The sequence below is a fragment of the Coregonus clupeaformis genome, unplaced genomic scaffold, assembly GCF_020615455.1.
Source record: "Coregonus clupeaformis isolate EN_2021a unplaced genomic scaffold, ASM2061545v1 scaf1241, whole genome shotgun sequence".
NCBI lineage: Eukaryota > Metazoa > Chordata > Actinopteri > Salmoniformes > Salmonidae > Coregonus > Coregonus clupeaformis.
In genome coordinates, this window is record NW_025534695.1 from 108,813 (window position 1) to 127,034 (window position 18,222).

General features: G+C 49.1%; 1 protein-coding gene across 1 annotated transcript in view; it reads right to left on the reverse strand.

The window, feature by feature from the left end:
• LOC121535982 (protein FAM13A) overlaps window positions 1-18,222 on the reverse strand; it is a 94,638-nt gene that overhangs the window by 68,720 nt on the left and 7,696 nt on the right. The window contains exon 2 of the mRNA XM_041843231.2: window positions 12,537-12,747. Coding sequence (XP_041699165.2) covers window positions 12,537-12,747 — 211 coding nt within the window. The remainder of the gene's footprint in view (window positions 1-12,536; window positions 12,748-18,222) is intronic.

Genomic DNA, 18,222 nt, shown 5'->3' on the forward strand with positions numbered 1-18,222 from the left:
GACAATTTCGAATCCCACCGTACCTTCTCCGCTATGCAATCCGGTTTCCGAGCTGGTCATGGGTGCACCTCAGCCACGCTCAAGGTCCTAAACGATATTATAACCACGATCGAAAATAGACAGTACTGTGCAGCCGTCTTCAACGACCTGGCCAAGGCTTTCGACTCTGTCATCCACCGCATTCTTATTGGCAGACTAAATAGCCTTGGTTTCTCAAATGACTGCCTCGCCTGGTTCACCAACTACTTCTCAGATAGAGTTCAATGTGTCAAATCGGAGGGCCTGTTGTCTGGACCTCTGGCAGTCTCTATGGGGGTGCCACAGGGTTCACTTCTTGGGCCGACTCTTTTCTCCGTGTATATCAATGATGTCGCTCTTGCTGCTGGTGACTCTCAGATCCACCTCTACGCAGACGACACCAATTTGTATACTGTTATATCTAGCCTAGTTGTAAAAGAACGGACATCTGCACAGTTTCACATTGAACATCACTCTGTCGTTTAATGACATGTGCCACGCATTCTGACAACCCATTCATCCGTAACGCAGCACACTGTCGTAAACCATAACAACGTACAGTACGACGTACAGCACGTCGTACCATACATAACATTTCCCCCCCCTTTCCAAAACCAGGGACTGGTACCATATATAAAATGTCCATAGGGCAAGAACCTAGAGTGATACCTGTAAGAAATAAACATTAACCCTTAAACGGATGGACTCTCCAAACTAGCCAGTTCAGTCCATTAACCTGGAGGTTGACTATGACACCTAACGGAGCCTAAGAATGAAAAGAGGTTAAGTAGTCCCCCAGATAAGCAGGGGCGAGTTCGTGCCCGCATAGGCCTTTCTTCCACCGTCACCGCCTGTGGCTCTGGCCCTTGGGGAACCCACAGAGGCTGGGGCTCAGGTGGTAGTGGTGGAGGAGGTCCATCCGGTGGCGTCTCTGGCCTGCATGTCTGTTTTGTGTGCCTTCGTGTTCCTTGAGGGGCAGGGACTTTTCTGAGGCGGCTGGCGTGCCAGCGTGATCCATTGCTCATCATGAATGTGGCGGGCCCCAGTTGTCGACTGACCTGCAAGGGGTCCGACCAGAATGAGGCCATTTTGTTGCACCGCTGAGGCCGTCGGGCTCGGACCCAGTCTGACACTTGAATGATCGACTTCTTCACCCTGTGTGCCTTGTCAAAACGCTGTTTCATTGCTCTTTGGTGCCTGGTCACTGCCTGCTGTTCTTGGGTGCGCCTAGTCGCCGGTTCTGCTACTCTCTGTGTTCTGAGTCTGTCCAGTGGCAGTTCCATCTCACGACCTAGCATGAGGGATGCCGGGGAGACCTGTGTTGTTGTGTGTTTGCTTGCTCTGTAGTGCATTAGCGTTTGATTCAAAGCAGTTTGGAACGTGCACCCCTGGACCAGGTGCGCTCTGATGCCGTTCTTCAGCGTTTGGTTGAAGCGTTCCACCCCTCCGTTAGCTTGTGGGTTGTAGTAGGCCGTGCGGATGTGTTTGATTCCCTTGTTGCTGAGATATGAGGAGAACTCGGCAGAGGTTAGCTGGGGCCCATTGTCCGTGGTAAGGGTGAGGGGTAGGCCCCACCTTGTGAACAGGCTGTCTAGGATGTCCACGATGGCCTGTGCTGTGACAGTTCCGACAGGAACCACTTCTGGCCACTTAGAGTGGAGGTCATACACCACCACCAGGAAGCGCTGATGGTGAGGGACTGCGTGTCCATGGATCTCGCCACAGATGTCCAGTTGGATGTGCTCCCAGGGGTGGGACGGCCATGCGAGAGGCTGCAGGGGGGGGGGGGCGGACTGTCCTGTTTTCCCACTGAGGAGGCATGCAGCACAATCCCTGACCAGGGCTTCAATGTCGTGGTCGATGCCTGGCCACCACACAAGGTCTCGACATCGCTGTTTGACCTTGACTATGCCCAAGTGACCCTCGTGCGCCATGGATAGAACACGCGCACGCAGGCCACTCGGGACCACAGTGCAAAACCCTCGAGAGACACAGACTTCTTCCCAGCAAGAAAGTTCGTGCTTCACTCTGGCGAAAGTCGCCAGCTCTTCCGGCACATGTGCTGGCCATCCAGTGCGTATGTAGGTGCGCAGGGTAGACAGTGTGGGATCCTGTTCCGATGCTTGCTTCAGCTCCTCCAGTGAGACGACTGACTGAAGAGGAGCGTAGAGCATTTGTACAAGCTCTGTTTCGTTGTCGTCTGGCAAGACGGTTGGAGTAGGAGCGTCAAAGGAGCGTGAGAGGAGGTCTGCCACCACGTTATCCCTCCCCGGAGTGAACTTCAGCTGATAGTCATACTGTCTGAGGCGGTCGGCCCATCTGTGCAGCCGAAGTGGCTTGTGGCCAGTTCCTGATGCTGACAGTAGCGTTGTGAGGGACTGGTGGTCGGTTCGGAGTGTGAACAGACGGCCATATAGGTAGAGGTGCCACCTTTCGCACGCCCAGACACAGGCCAGTGCTTCTCGTTCGCCCACAGAGTACCGTTGTTCTGTGGGGCTCAGGGCCCTTGAGGCGAAGGCGACGGGCCTCTCAATGCCATTCTGCAGCTGTGAGAGGACAGCTCCTAGTGCTCCAGCTGAGGCGTCACATGTGACAATGGTGTGGCAGACGGGGTCAAAGTGAGCCAAGACTGGGGCTGTGGTGAGCTGGCTCTTCAGTGAGCGGACCGCGTCTGAGCAGGCTGCCGTCCAGGCCCATGGCTCATCCTTCTTGAGGAGCTGGCGAAGGGGCGCTGTGGTCTGAGAGTAGTGGGGCAGAAACCGGAGGTAGTAAGCTGTCATGCCCAAGAATGAGGCCACCTGAGAGGCTGAGGTCGGTTCCGGGATCCGGTGGACGGCTTCAATGTTCGACATGAGTGGGGCAATGCCTTTGGCCGACAGGCGGAAGCCCACAAACTCGGCGGCTGGAGCTGCAAAGGTGCACTTTCCACCGTTCAGGGTCAGGTTGTTCCGCAGTAGAGCACTGAATACTCTGTGGAGTCGATAATCATGGATGTGGAGGTCAGGGCCGTGGACCACGATGTCATCCAGATAGACCGCCACCCCAGGTATTCCAGCGAGGATGGTGCTCATCACCTTCTGGAAGCAGCTGGGGGCGGAGCTAAGTCCAAAAGGCATGCGTGTATATCTGAACACGCCAGCGTGTGTGACAAAGGCCGTGAGGTCTCTGCTAGCTGCATGGAGGGGTACCTGAAGATAACCCTGACGAAGGTCAAGCTTCGTGAAGATCGTGGAGCCATGGAATTGCGCGGTCAGCTCCTCAGCTGTAGGCAAGGGGTACTTATCCGGGACAACGGCCTTGTTCACAGCACGGAGATCCACACAGGTCCGGATTCCACCTGACTTTTTGGTTGCAATGACCAAGTTTGAAATCCAGGGGGCAGCGTTGACTGGCTCAATGATGCCTGCATCCAACTGTGACTGGAGATCTTTTGTGACATCATCACGCAGTGCAAAGGGAATGCGCCGCAGGGGCTGCATGACTGGGGTCACTTCCGGATTCACTAGGGGCCTGTGAGTAAAGGCTGTGAGGCAGCCCAGTCCATCAAACAGAGTCGGCCAGTTCTGTTGCCATGTGCAGGTAACCTGGTAGATAGCTGACCCACTGTCATCTCTCAGTGTGAATCCCAAGCCTGTGAAGAGGTCGAGGCCCAGGAGGTTGGCACCCCGCTTTGCAACATGAAATGTGAATGATGGCAGATGTTTGGTGCCGTAGTGTACTGGGACCTGGAGGGTGCCTACAATGTCTATCTTAGATCTACCGTACCCACACAGGGCAGTGGAGGGCTGTTGGAGTGGTAGGTGACTGAAAAACTTGTAGTAAGTGGCAAGGTTGAGCAACGACACCGCAGCGCCAGTATCCAGCAGCAAAGGCAAACCCACCTCACCCAGCTGCACAGTGCATGTCCTGAATGACACATGGTTGGTGGAGACGGTTCGGATTTCCGTGTGTTCATGTTGAGAGTGAGATGAAACGAAGGGCCTGTTCTGGGTGGAGCTAGTAGCAGGGGCAGAACGACACACTTTCGCAAAGTGATTGTATTTTGAACAGTTCTTGCATATTTTCCCACGGGCTGGGCAGTTTGAAGCCCTTGAATTGTGAGAGCTAGCCCCACAGTTGCCACAGCTAGTTCTGTTTGTTTGTCTGTGTGCCTGCTGCACGGGCATGTCGGTGTCTGTGTCCATGCAGCTATCGACGCGGGAGGGCGTGCGCAGCGGCGTGATCGTTGTAGTGCGCCTGCTCGGGCTGAAGCTGCTGTGTGAGAATGGCTGGGGGGCCGAGTGTATGCTGCAGAGCTGTCTGTTAGCATAGAAGAGCATTCCAACGCGCTTCAACCTGGAGTGCTATTTTAATAGCTCCATCTAGTTGTAAATTATCCGATTCCAAAAGCAGTTTCTCCCTTGTCTTTTCACATAACGTCCCCTCTATCAACTGATCCCTGATGATCTCGTCCTGAAGTGTCCCGTAGTTACAAGAGCTAGCCAAATCCCTCAGATTAGCCACGTAGCTTTGAATGGACTCACCCGGCCGTTGGTGTCTCTTCCGTAGCCGGTGGCGTCGGAGGAGCACTCGCTCTTTCCCGGCGAAGTGGTTCCGTAAGAGGCTGACTGCAGCAGTGAATGTAGGAGCCGATCCAAGCGCTCTGAAAATCCTCTGTCCCTCTGTACCAAGGCAGTGACGGAGCAGTGCTGTCCTCCGCTTGTCGGAGATTGTAGAAAAGTCCATAGCTTCTAAATAAGTGTTAAAACTATCAAGCCAGTTATTCCACGGGACTGGAGGTTCGCCAGGCACGGCGAGGAATGGTGCTGGCGGTGGTAAACTGAATTCAGCCATCTTCGTCGCCAATGTTATATCTAGCCTAGTTGTAAAAGAACGGACATCTGCACAGTTTCACATTGAACATCACTCTGTCGTTTAATGACATGTGCCACGCATTCTGACAACCCATTCATCCGTAACGCAGCACACTGTCGTAAACCATAACAACGTACAGTACGACGTACAGCACGTCGTACCATACATAACATATACATCTGGCCCTTCATTGGATACTGTGTTAACAAACCTCCAAACGAGCTTCAATGCCATACAACAATCAATCAATCAATTTTATTTTATATAGCCCTTCTTACATCAGCTAATATCTCGAAGTGCTGTACAGAAACCCAGCCTAAAACCCCAAACAGCTAGTAATGCAGGTGTAGAAGCACGGTGGCTAGGAAAAACTCCCTAGAAAGGCAAAACCTAGGAAGAAACCTAGAGAGGAACCAGGCTATGAGGGGTGGCCAGTCCTCTTCTGGCTGTGCCGGGTGGAGGTTATAACAGAACCATGCCAAGATGTTCAAAAATGTTCATAAGTGACAAGCATGGTCAAATAATAATCAGGAATAAATCTCAGTTGGCTTTTCATAGCCGATCATTAGAGTTTAAAACAGCAGGTCTGGGACAGGTAGGGGTTCCATAACCGCAGGCAGAACAGTTTAAACTGGAATAGCAGCAAGGCCAGGCGGACTGGGGACAGCAAGGAGTCACCACGGCCGGTAGTCCCGACGTATGGTCCTAGGGCTCAGGTCTCTCAGTTGGCTTTTCATAGCCGATCATTTAGAGTTGAAAACAGCAGGTCTGGGACAGGTAGGGGTTTCGTAGCCGCTAGGCAGAACAGTTGAAACTGGAATAGCAGCAAGGCCAGGCGGACTGGGGACAGCAAGGTGTCATCATGCCCGGTAGTCCTGACGTATGGTCCTAGGGCTCAGGTTCTCAGAGAGAAAGAGAGAACGAGAGAATTAGAGAGAGCATACTTAAATTCACACAGGACACTGGATAAGACAGGAGAAGTACTCCAGGTATAACCAACTAACCCCAGCCCCCGACACATAAACTACTGCAGCATAAATACTGGAGGCTGAGACAGGAGCGGTCCGGAGACACTGTGGCCCCATCCGAAGAAACCCCGGACAGGGCCAAACAGGAAGGATATAACCCCACCCACTCCGCCAAAGCACAGCCCCCGCACCACTAGAGGGATATCCCCAACCACCAACTTACAATCCTGAGACAAGGCCGAGTATAGCCCACAGAGGTCTCACCACAGCACAAACCAAGGGGGGGCGCCAACCCAGACAGGAAGATCACGTCAGTAACTCAACCCACTCAAGTGACGCACCCCTCCCAGGGACGGCATGAAAGAGCACCAGCAAGCCAGTGACTCAGCCCCTGCAACAGGGTTAGAGGCAGAGAACCCCAGTGGAGAGGGGAACCGGCCCGGCAGAGACAGCAAGGGCTGTTCGTTGCTCCAGCCTTTCCGTTCACCTTCACACTCCTGGGCCAGACTACACTCAATCATATGACCTACTGAAGAGATAAGTCTTCAGTAAAGACTTAAAGGTTGAGACCGAGTCTGCGTCTCTCACATGGGTAGGCAGACTGTTCCATAAAAATGGAGATCTATAGGAGAAAGCCCTGCCTCCCGCTGTTTGCTTAGAAATTCTAGGGACAATTAGGAGGCCTGCGTCTTGTGACCGTAGCGTACGTATTGGTATGTACGGCAGGACCAACTCGGAAAGATAGGTAGGAGCAAGCCCATGTAACGCTTTATAGGTTAACAGTAAAACCTTGAAATCAGCCCTTGCCTTAACAGGAAGCCAGTGTAGGGAAGCTAGCACTGGAGTAATATGATCAAATTTCTTGGTTCTAGTCAGGATTCTAGCAGCCGTATTTAGCACTAACTGAAGTTTATTTAGTGCTTTATCCGGGTAGCCGGAAAATAGAGCATTGCAGTAGTCTAATCTAGAAGTAACAAATGCATGGATTAATTTTTCTGCATCATTTTTGGACAGAAAATTTCTGATTTTTGCAATGTTACGTAGATGGAAAAAAGCTGTCCTTGAAACAGTCTTGATATGTTCGTCAAAAAGAGAGATCAGGGTCAAGAGTAACGCCTAGGTCCTTCACAGTTTTATTTGAGACGACTTTACAACCATCAAGATGAATTGTCAGATTTAACAGAAGATCTCTTTGTTTCTTGGGACCTAGTACAAGCATCTCTGTTTTGTCCGAGTTTAAAAGTAAAAAGTTTTCAGCCATCCACTTCCTTATGTCTGAAACACAGGCTTCTAGCGAGGGCAATTTTGGGGCTTCACCATGCTTCATTGAAATGTACAGCTGTGTGTCATCCGCATAGCAGTGAAAGTTAACATTATGTTTTTGAATAACATCCCCAAGAGGTAAAATATATAGTGAAAACAATAGTGGTCCTAAAACGGAACCTTGAGGAACACCGAAATGTACAGTTGATTTGTCGGAGGACAGACCATTCACAGAGACAAACTGATATCTTTCCGACAGGTAGGATCTAAACCAGGCCAGAACTTGTCCGTGTAGACCAATTTGGGTTTCCAGTCTCTCCAAAAGAATGTGGTGATCGATGGTGTCAAAGGCAGCACTAAGGTCTAGTAGCACGAGGACAGATGCAGAGCCTCGGTCTGACGCCATTAAAAGGTCATTTACCACCTTCACAAGTGCAGTCTCAGTGCTATGATGGGGTCTAAAACCAGACTGAAGCATTTCGTATACATTGTTTGTCTTCAGAAAGGCAGTGAGTTGCTGCGCAACAGCTTTTTCTAAAAATTTTTGAGAGGAATGGAAGATTCGATATAGGCCGATAGTTTTTTATATTTTCCGGGTCAAGGTTTGGCTTTTTCAAGAGAGGCTTTATCACTGCCACTTTTAGTGAGTTTGGTACACATCCGGTGGATAGAGAGCTGTTTATTATGTTCAACATAGGAGGGCCAAGCACAGGAAGCAGCTCCTTCAGCAGTTTAGTAGGAATAGGATCCAGTATGCAGCTTGAAGGTTTAGAGGCCATGATTATTTTCATCATTGTGTCAAGAGATATAGTACTAAAACACTTAAGTGTCTCTCCCGATCCCAGGCCCTCGCAGAGCTGTGCAGATCCAGGACAGCTAAGCCCTGGAGGAATACGCAGATTCAAAGAGGAGTCCGTAATTTGCTTTCTAATGGTCATGATCTTTTCCTCAAAGAAGTTCATGAATTTATCACTGCTGAAGTGAAAACCATCCTCTCTTGGGGAATGCTGCTTTTTAGTTAGCTTTGCAACAGTATCAAAAGAAATTTTGGATTGTTCTTATTTTCCTCGATTAATTTGGAAAAGTAGGATGATCGAGCAGCAGTGAGGGCTCTTCGGTACTGCACGGTACTGTCTTTCCAAGCTAGTCGGAAGACTTCCAGTTTGGTGTGGCGCCATTTCCGTTCCAATTTCCTGGAAGCTTGCTTCAAAGCTCGGGTATTTTCTGTATACCAGGGAGCTAGTTTCTTATGACAAATGTTTTTCGTTTTTAGGGGTGCAACTGCATCTAGGGTATTGCGCAAGGTTAAATTGAGTTCCTCAGTTAAGTGGTTAACTGATTTTTGTCCTCTGACGTCCTTGGGTAGGCAGAAGGAGTCTGGAAGGGCATCAATGAATTTTTGTGTTGTCTGAGAATTTATAGCACGACTTTTGATGCTCCTTGGTTGGGGTCTGAGCAGATTATTTGTTGCGATTGCAAACGTAATAAAATGGTGGTCCGATAGTCCAGGATTTTGTGGAAAAACATTAAGATCTACAACATTTATTCCATGGGACAAAACTAGGTCCAGAGTATGACTGTGGCAGTGAGTAGGTCCAGAGACATGTTGGACAAAACCCACTGAGTCGATAATGGCTCCGAAAGACTTTTGGAGTGGGTCTGTGGACTTCTCCATGTGAATATTAAAATCACCAAAAATTAGAATATGATCTGCTATGACTACAAGGTCTGATAGGAATTCAGGAAACTCAGAGAGGAACGCTGTATATGGCCCAGGAGGCCTGTAAACAGTAGCTATAAAAAGTGATTGAGTAGGCTGCATAGATTTCATGACTAGAAGCTCGAAAGATGAAAACGTCATTTTTTTTTTTGTAAATTGAAATTTGCTATCGTAAATGTTAGCAACACCTCCGCCTTTGCGGGATGCACGGGAATATGGTCACTAGTGTAACCAGGAGGTGAGGCCTCATTTAACACAGCAAATTCATCAGGCTTAAGCCATGTTTCAGTCAGGCCAATCACATCAAGATTATGATCAGTGATGAGTTCATTGACTATGACTGCCTTTGAAGTGAGGGATCTAACATTAAGTAACCCTATTTTGAGATGTGAGGTATCACGATCTCTTTCAATAATGGCAGGAATGGAGGAGGTCTTTATCCTAATAAGATTGCTAGGGTGAACACCACCATGTTTAGTTTTGCCCAACCTAGGTCGAGGCACAGACACAGTCTCAATGGGTATGGCTGAGCTGACTACACTGACTATGCTATTGGCAGACTCCACTAAGCTGGCAGGTTGGCTAACAGCCTGCTGCCTGGCCTGCACCCTATTTCACTGTGGGGCTAGAGGGGAGTTAGAGCCCTATCTATGTTGGTAGATAAGAGGAGAGCACCCCTCCAGTTAGGATGGAGTCCGTCACTCCTCAGCAGGTCAGGCTTGATCCTGTTTGTGGGTGAGTCCCAGAAAGAGGGCCAATTATCCACAAATGTTATCTTTTGGGAGGGGCAGAAAACAGTTTTCAACCAGCGATTGAGTGCTGAGACTCTGCTGTAGAGCTCATCACTTCCCCTAACTGGGAGGGGGGCCAGAGACAATTACTCGATGCCGACACATCTTTCTAGCTGATTTACACGCTGAAGCTATGTTGCACTTGGTGACCTCTGACTGTTTCATCCTAACATCGTTGGTGCCGACGTGGATAACAATATCTCTATACTCTCTACACTCGCCAGTTTTAGCTTTAGCCAGCACCATCTTTAGATTAGCCTTAACGTCGGTAGCCCTGCCCCCTGGTAAACAGTGTATGATCGCTGGGTGATTCGTTTTAAGTCTAATACTGCGGGTAATGGAGTCGCCGATGACTAGGGTTTTCAATTTGTCAGAGCTAATGGTGGGAGCCTTCGAGTCTCAGACCCCGTAACGGGAGGAGTAGAGACTAGAGAAGACTCAGACTCAGACTCCGACTCGCTACATAATGGGGAAAACCGGTTGAAGGTTTCTGTCGGCTGAATGAGCGACACCGGTTGAGCATTCCAACAGTATTTCCCTCCAGAAGCCATGAGAAAGTTGTCCGCCTGCGGGGACTGTGCGGGGGGATTTATACTAACATTACTGTCTGTACTTACTGGTGGCACAGACGCTGTTTCTTCCTTTCCTACACTGATATTACCCTTGCCTAACGATTGCGTCTGAAGCTGGGCTTGTAGCACAGCTATTCTCGCCGTAAGGCGAGAATTCTCCTGTATATTATGAGTACAGCGACTGCAATTAGAAGACATCATGTTAATGTTACTACTTAGCTTCGGCTGTTGAAGATGTTGATGAACCATGTCCAGATAAAGCGTCCGGAGTGAAAAAGTTGAATAAGGGAAAAAAGTTGCGATGGAAAAAAGGAAAATAACGTAAAGTTGGCAGCTAAACGCACAGGAAAAAGACTCTTCTGACTCTTCTGTCTCGGGATAAACGTCCGGGGTGAAAAAGTTTAACGAAAAAGATGAGTGAGGACAAAACTAAAAAGTTGGTAAATTTGTTGAACACAGAGATTGATTAAACGTTTATTAAAAGTAAAACGTGAATAGTTTGTTAGGTAGCCAAGTAGCAACAAACAGCAGAGCAGCACGGAGACAATGCGGAAGCGAGACGGAAGTCACGTGTCACGTAACAACTCTCTCTCTGATAAAAAAAGCTCCTTCAGTAGCCTCCAACTGCTCTTAAACACTAGTCAAACTAAATGCATGCTCTTCAATCGAACGCTGCTGGCACCCGCCCACCCGACTAGAATCACTACTCTCGACGGGTCTGACCTAGAGTATGTGGACAACTACAAATACCTAGGTGTCTGGTTAGACTGTAAACTCTCCTTCCAGACTCACATTAAGAATCTCCAATCCAAAGTTAAATCTAGAATCGGCTTCCTATTTCGCAAAAACAAAGCCTCCTTCACTCATGCTGCCAAACATGCCCTCGTAAAACTGACTATCCTACCGATCCTTGACTTCGGCGATGTCATTTACAAAATAGCCTCCAACACTCTACTCAGCAAATTGGATGTAGTCTATCACAGTGCCATCGTTTTGTCACCAAAGCCCCATATACTACCCACCATTGTGACCTGTACGCTCTTGTTGGCTGGTCCTCACGACATATTCGTTGCCAAACCCACTGGCTCCAGGCCATCTAGAAATCACTGCTAGGCAAATCCCCGCCTTATCTTAGCTCATTGGTCACCATAGCAACACCCACCCGTAGTATGCGCTCCAGCAGGTATATCTCACTGGTCATCCCCAAAGCCAACACCTCCTTTGGCCGCCATTCCTTCCAGTTCTCTGCTGCCAATGACTGGAACGAATTGCAAAAATCTCTGAAGCTGGACACTCTTATCTCCCTCACTAACTTTAAGCATCAGTTGTCAGAGCACCTTACCGATCACTGCACCTGTACACAGCCCATCTGAAATTAGCCCACCCAAATACCTCATCCCCATATTGTTATTTATTTTGCTAATTTGCACCCCAGTATCTCTATTTGCACATCATCTCTTGCGTTAATCTCTATCATTCCAGTGTTAATACTAATTGTAATTATTTTGCACTATAGCCTATTTATTGCCTTACCTCCATAACTTGCTACATTTGCACACACTGTATATATATTTTCTGTTGTATTTTTGACTTTATGTTTTGTTTTACCCCATATGTAACTCTGTGTTGTTGTTTTTATCACACTGCTTTGCTTTATCTTGGCCAGGTCGCAGTTGTAAATGAGAACTTGTTCTCAACTGGCTTACCTGGTTAAATAAAGGTTAAATAAAATAAATAAATAAAAAAATAAAAAAAACTGTCTAATAAGTTATGATATTGACTTTTCATAATAGGAAGATAAATTCAAAATGATGTGTTATAATATGATTATCTACAAGAGTCTCGTGGCAAAGGTATTGTTGATGTTATCATGTAACAAATTGTTTTGCAATGACCTATACAAAGCGGAACTAGCTTGCATATTCTAGGCTCTTGGCCAGTGAACACAGTGACTTTGGACTGAGGGCTAACACTGTCATTGTTAACCCTGTGTTGTCTTGACAGCAATCAGGTGGGTTATTGACTCAATGACAGAGAAAGATAGCTGTGGCCATAGATACAGTATAAAGCAGTGTTCTATATCTATGGCTGTGGTTATCACAGTAGCAGCTATCACTCCCGTCTATTGACAGTGGATTTCAAGTTTATAAAATCTAGGAAATCACTGATCGTATTCATTAGTTTGTTAATAATAACAAGTTAGTCTCACTAACATCCGTACAACTACATCACAACCAAAATGGATGCACAATGACCATTACAAAATGACTGTGTATTGAAACATTAAAGACCCCCTAGCCCCTCATCTGCTCTCAACCCCCCTTGATCCCCAACCATCCCCTCAGCTCACCATGTTCTCGGAGGAACTCCACCATGCTCCGCACCACCAGGGGCACGCCATCCTTCACGAGGCCCAGCTCCCTGAGCTCCAGCAGGGACACACCGAACAGCCTGCCGCCCCTGGCCTCCACTCCTGGAGGTCCCCTGGAGGTCCCCCTCAGCATGGGCAGCTGGACCATCTTCTTCATGTCTTGCTTGATCTGCACCGCAGCCTTGTTGTGCTGGAAATAGGAACACAACAGAGAGCAGCAGTCAGCAACGGGTACTACTGGTACTGTGGGCACTGCCATGTCCGGCACCTCCATAGGGGCTGGGGATGCCCTCTTCTGCCTTGGCACAGGCCCAGAGTCAGTTAGTGTGTGGCGGGATGGAGGGACCCCTTGGAGAGGGTCACACACACACAAGCAGACTCACAGAGAGAAGCCGGGAGAGGAGAGAGAGTTTGTGTTGGGAGAGGGGAAGGAAAAGGGGAGGGGTTTGGGCTGTGTACCGGTTGCTACGACGAGGCTTTGGTTACCATGCACACCTGTGGCTGAGGGGAGGGGTGAAGGCTGAGGCGAGCAGTGAGTAAGATGAGAGCTGGCATACACATACACATACACACACACAGAAGTGGACTGCAAGCTGGCCTTGACAGCTTGGGACATATTGCTAGAAAGGAAAGAAAATTGTCTGTTGACTTTAAACCATTATACATGTAGGGCTTGTAAACCATAGAAATATCATTCATTCTGTGGGGTTCTAAGGGGGTAAACACTCCCTGATTTAAAGGCGTTATTTTCCTGTGTTTTATACAGTGCCTTCAGAAAGTATTCATACCCCTTGACCTCCATTTTAAATTCAGGCTGTAACGAAACCAAATGTGGAATAAGTCAAGGGGTGTGAATCCTTTCTGAAGGCACTGTATGTACCATGTTGTGTACACGTTCCTTTAAAAAATACTTAATCTATGAATTTTCAATTAGTTGTGGACACATTTTAAAAATTGTTTAGGGAACTATAATGTTAATGTAAATGGAACTGAAAAGAGATAGTAATTACTGTTACATTTTTTTAAATCAGTGGCTATACAGTGCATGTTATTGAGGCAAAAACTCGTTTTCTAAATACCCATGTTAACCCATCATCCTCTGAGCGCAACCGATGTAAGCTTCTCATACTAGAGTTGGCCTGACACACACACACACACACACACACACACACCTGTTACTGTGAGATAGATTAGGCCTTGTGTATACAGAGTGAGTTTACGTGTGTGTGTGTGTGTGTGTGTGTGTGTGTGTGTGTGTGTGTATGCATCAGCTGTTGGCTATCTTATCCTTTCTATGTAAACTTGCCACCTGTTCTATCTCACACTCGCCACACACACCCTCACACGCCTCACACACACTCCTTTCAGATTACTGATAGTAATGAGTAAACTCTTAGTCTAACTAACTCTTAGTCTAACTAACTCTTAGCCTAACTAAATTTGACGTTAGCACACGTAATTAAAGTAACACATTTGTTGAGTGACATCAAGGTCCAACACCATCACAACAGTGGAGCTGCTACTCCTTATAATGGCGCCGGAGGAGATGGCTGCCGTTTTACGGGCTCCTAACCAATTATGCTATTGTGTGTTTTTTTTTGCGTTATTTACTTATTTTCTACATTATGTTTCTGCCACCGTCTCTTATGACCGAAAATAGCTTCTGGATATCAGGACAGCGATTACTGACCTTGTACTGGACGAAGATTTTTTCTTTAACGAGTCGGACGCAAAGGATTTACTTCAGACAACCGACAAGGCCCAAATCCCCGTCATTCACAGGAGAAAGAGACGGAGATATCAGGGACGTAGGTCGGGGTGCCTTGTAAGGATCCGACGGCGAGTGGGTAATCTGCCTCTACCATCAGTCCTATTAGCCAACGTACAATCATTGGATAACAAAATAGACGAGCTACGGTCACGGATACCCTACCAACGGGACATTAAAAACTGTAATATCTTATGTTTCACAGAGTCATGGCTGAACGACGACATGGATAATATACAGCTGGCGGGGTTTACGCTGCATCGGCAAGCTAGACCAGCGGCCTTCGGTAAAACAAGGGGTGGCGGTCTGTGTATATTTGTAAATAACAGCTGGTGCACAAAATCTAATATTAAGGAAGTCTCAAGGTTTTGCTCGCCTGAGTTAGAGTGTCTCATGATAAGCTGTAGACCACACCATTTACCTAGAGGTTTCATCTATCTTTTTCGTAGCTGTCTATTTACCACCTCAAACCTATGCTGGCACTAAGACCGCACTCAATGAGCTGTATAAGGCCATAAGCAAACAAGAAAACGCTCATCCAGAGGCGGTGCTCCTAGTGGCTTTAATGCAGGGAAACTAAAATCCATTTTACCTAATTTCGACCAGCATGTTAAATGTGCAACCAGAGGAAAAAAAACTCTAGACCACCTTTACTCCAAACACAGAGACACGTACAAAGCTCTACATCGCCCTCCATTTGGCAAATCTGACCATAATTCTATCCTCCTGATTCCTGCTTACAAGCAAAAACTAAAGCAGGAAGTGTCAGATGACGCAGATGCTAAGCTACAGGACTGTTTTGCTAGCACAGACTGGAATATGTTCAGGGATTCTTCCGATGGCATTGAGTACACCACATCAGTCACTGGCTTCATCAATAAGTGCATTGATGACGTCGTCCCCACAGTGACCGTACGTACATACCCCAACGAGAAGCCATGGATTACAGGCAACATCCGCACTGAGCTAAAGGGTAGAGCTGCCGCTTTCAAGGAGCGGGGACTCTAACCCGGACGCTTATAAGAAATCCCGCTATGCCCTCCGACGAACCATCAAACAGGCAAAGAGTCAATACAGGACTAAGATTTAATCGTACTACACCGGCTCCGACGCTCGTCGGATGTGGCAGGGCTTGCAAACTATTACAGACTACAAAGGGAAGCACAGTCGTGAGCTGCCCAGTGACACAAGCCTACCAGACAAGCTAAATTACTTCTATGCTCGCTTCGAGGCAAGCAACACTGAAGCATGCATGAGAGCATCAGCTGTTCCGGACGACTACAGTGGGGAGAACAAGTATTTGATACACTGCCGATTTTGCAGGTTTTCCTACTTACAAAGCATGTAGAGGTCTGTAATTTTTATCATTGGTACACTTCAACTGTGAGAGACGGAATCTAAAACAAAAATCCATGCAATAAAATGCAAATTAATTACTTAAAAATCATACAATGTGATTTTCTGGATTTTTGTTTTAGATTCCGTCTCTCACAGTTGAAGTGTACGTATGATAAAAATTACAGACAAAATCGGCAGTGTATCAAATACTTGTTCTCCCCACTGTATGTGATCACGCTCTCCATAGCCGATGTGAGTAAGACCTTTAAACAGGTTAATATTCACAAGGCCGCAGGGCCAGATTGATTACCAGGACGTGTACTCCGAGCATGCGCTGACCAACTGGCAAGTGTCTTCACTGACATTTTCAACCTGACTGTAATACCAAGATGTTTCAAGCAGACCACCATAGTCCCTGTGCCCAAGAACACTAAGGTAACCTGCCTAAATGACTACTGACCCGTACCACTCACGTCTGTAGCCATGAAATGCTTTGAAAGGCTGGTCATGGCTCACATCAACACCATTATCCCAGAAACCCTAGACCCACTCCAATTTGCATACCGCCCGAACAGATCCACAGATAATACAATCTCTATTGCACTCCACACTGTCCTTTCCCACCTGGACAAAAGGAACACCTACGTGAGAATGCTATTCTTTGACTACAGCTCAGCGTTCAACACCATAGTGCCCTCAAAGCTCATCACTAAGCAAAGGACCCTGGGACTAAACACCTCCCTCTGCAACTGGATCCTGGAATTCCTGACGGGTGTCACACCCTGGCTCTGGGACTCTATTTGTTGAGCCAGGGTGTGTTTATTCTATGTGTTATATTTCTATGTTGGGGGTTCTAGTTTGTCATTTTCTATGTTGGCCTGAGTGACTCCCAATCAGAGGCAACGAGTGTCAGCTGTTTGCTGGTTGTCTCTGATTGGGAGCCATATTTAAACTGTCGGTTTTCCTTTGTGTTTTGTGGGTTCTTGTTTCTAGTTGGTTGTGTTTAACCGTGTACTGTCACGTTACCGTCTTTTGTTGTTTTGATCACGTTTCGCTAATAAATGAGTATGTTTGCCTGCAACGCTGCGCCTTGGTCTACTCCTTACCCTGACGATCGTGACAGAAGAACCCACCATAAAAGGACCAAGCAGCGTGTCCAGGAGCAGGCAGACCGGACATAAGAGGAAGCGCCAGGTAAAGAGATGGAGAGGTTGGCGATGGCCCAGGTGGGCAAATCGTGGTCCTGGGAGGACATGCTCGGGGGCAAGGGACCTTGGGGTAGGATTAAGGCCCTGGCGAGAGAGGAGCAGCGGCGTCAGCAGTGTCATCGTCGGAAGGACGAGAGGCACCCCCAAAAATTTTTTTAGGGGGGGGCACACGGCATGGGCGGCTGGGCAGCAGGAGGCTGCCACAGGGCGATTTGGAGAGGAGGCCACCGGGTTTGGGGGGCCAGAAGGCAGGTTGGCGGAGCCTGGATGGAGAGCGGAACCAACTTCCCGTGCTCAGGCATGGCAGCATGGGACGGGGCAGGTTCCGCGGTATGCGGAGCGGCATACTGTGCCACGAGTGGTCCGGCATAGTCCTGTACGTCCTGTGCGAGCACCCCGCACGTGTCGTGCGAAGGTGGGTATGCAGCCAGGACGGAGTGTGCCGGCTCAACGCTCATGGTCTCCAATGCCTCTCCGCGGTCCCGGATATCCTGCTCCAGTGTCACGTGCTGTTATGCCAGTACGGGTACACAGCCCTGTACGTCCTGTGCGGATGCCACACACAGAGTGTGTGAGGGTAGGCATTCAGCCAGGACGGGTGGTGGCCGCTCTTCACTCCAGGTCTCCTATCCGTCTCCACAGCCCGGTTCGGCCTGTCCCTGCTCCACGCACCAAGCCTACGGTGTGCGTCGCCAGCCCAGCCCGGCCTGTCCCTGCTCCACGCACCAAGCCTACGGGGTGCGTCGCCAGCCCAGCCCGGCCTGTCCCTGCTCCACGCACCAAGCCTTCGGGGTGCGTCGCCAGCCCAGCCCGGCCTGTCCCTGCTCCACGCACCAAGCCTACGGGGTGCGTCGCCAGCCCAGCCCGGCCTGTCCCTGCTCCACGCACCAAGCCTACGGGGTGCGTCGCCAGCCCAGCCCGGCCTGTCCCTGCTCCACGCACCAAGCCTACGGGGTGCGTCGCCAGCCCGGCCCGGCCTGTTCCTGCTCCACGCACCAAACCTACGGTGTGCGTCGCCAGCTCGGCCCGGCCTGTTCCTGCCACTCGCACCAAACCTACGGTGCGAGTCGTCAGCCTGGTCCAGCCTGTTCCTGCCACTCGCACCAAGCCAGGGGTGCGAGTCGTCAGCCTGGTCCAGAACGTTCCTGCTACTCGCACCAAGCCAGGGGTGCGAGTCGTCAGCCTGGTCCAGCCCGTTCCTGCTACTCGCACCAAGCCAGGGGAGCGAGTCGTCAGTCCGGTGAGGCCTGTCCCTGCTCCACGCACCAAGCCTACGGGGTGCGTCGCCAGCCCAGCCCGGCCTGTCCCTGCTCCACGCACCAAGCCTACGGGGTGCGTCGCCAGCCCAGCC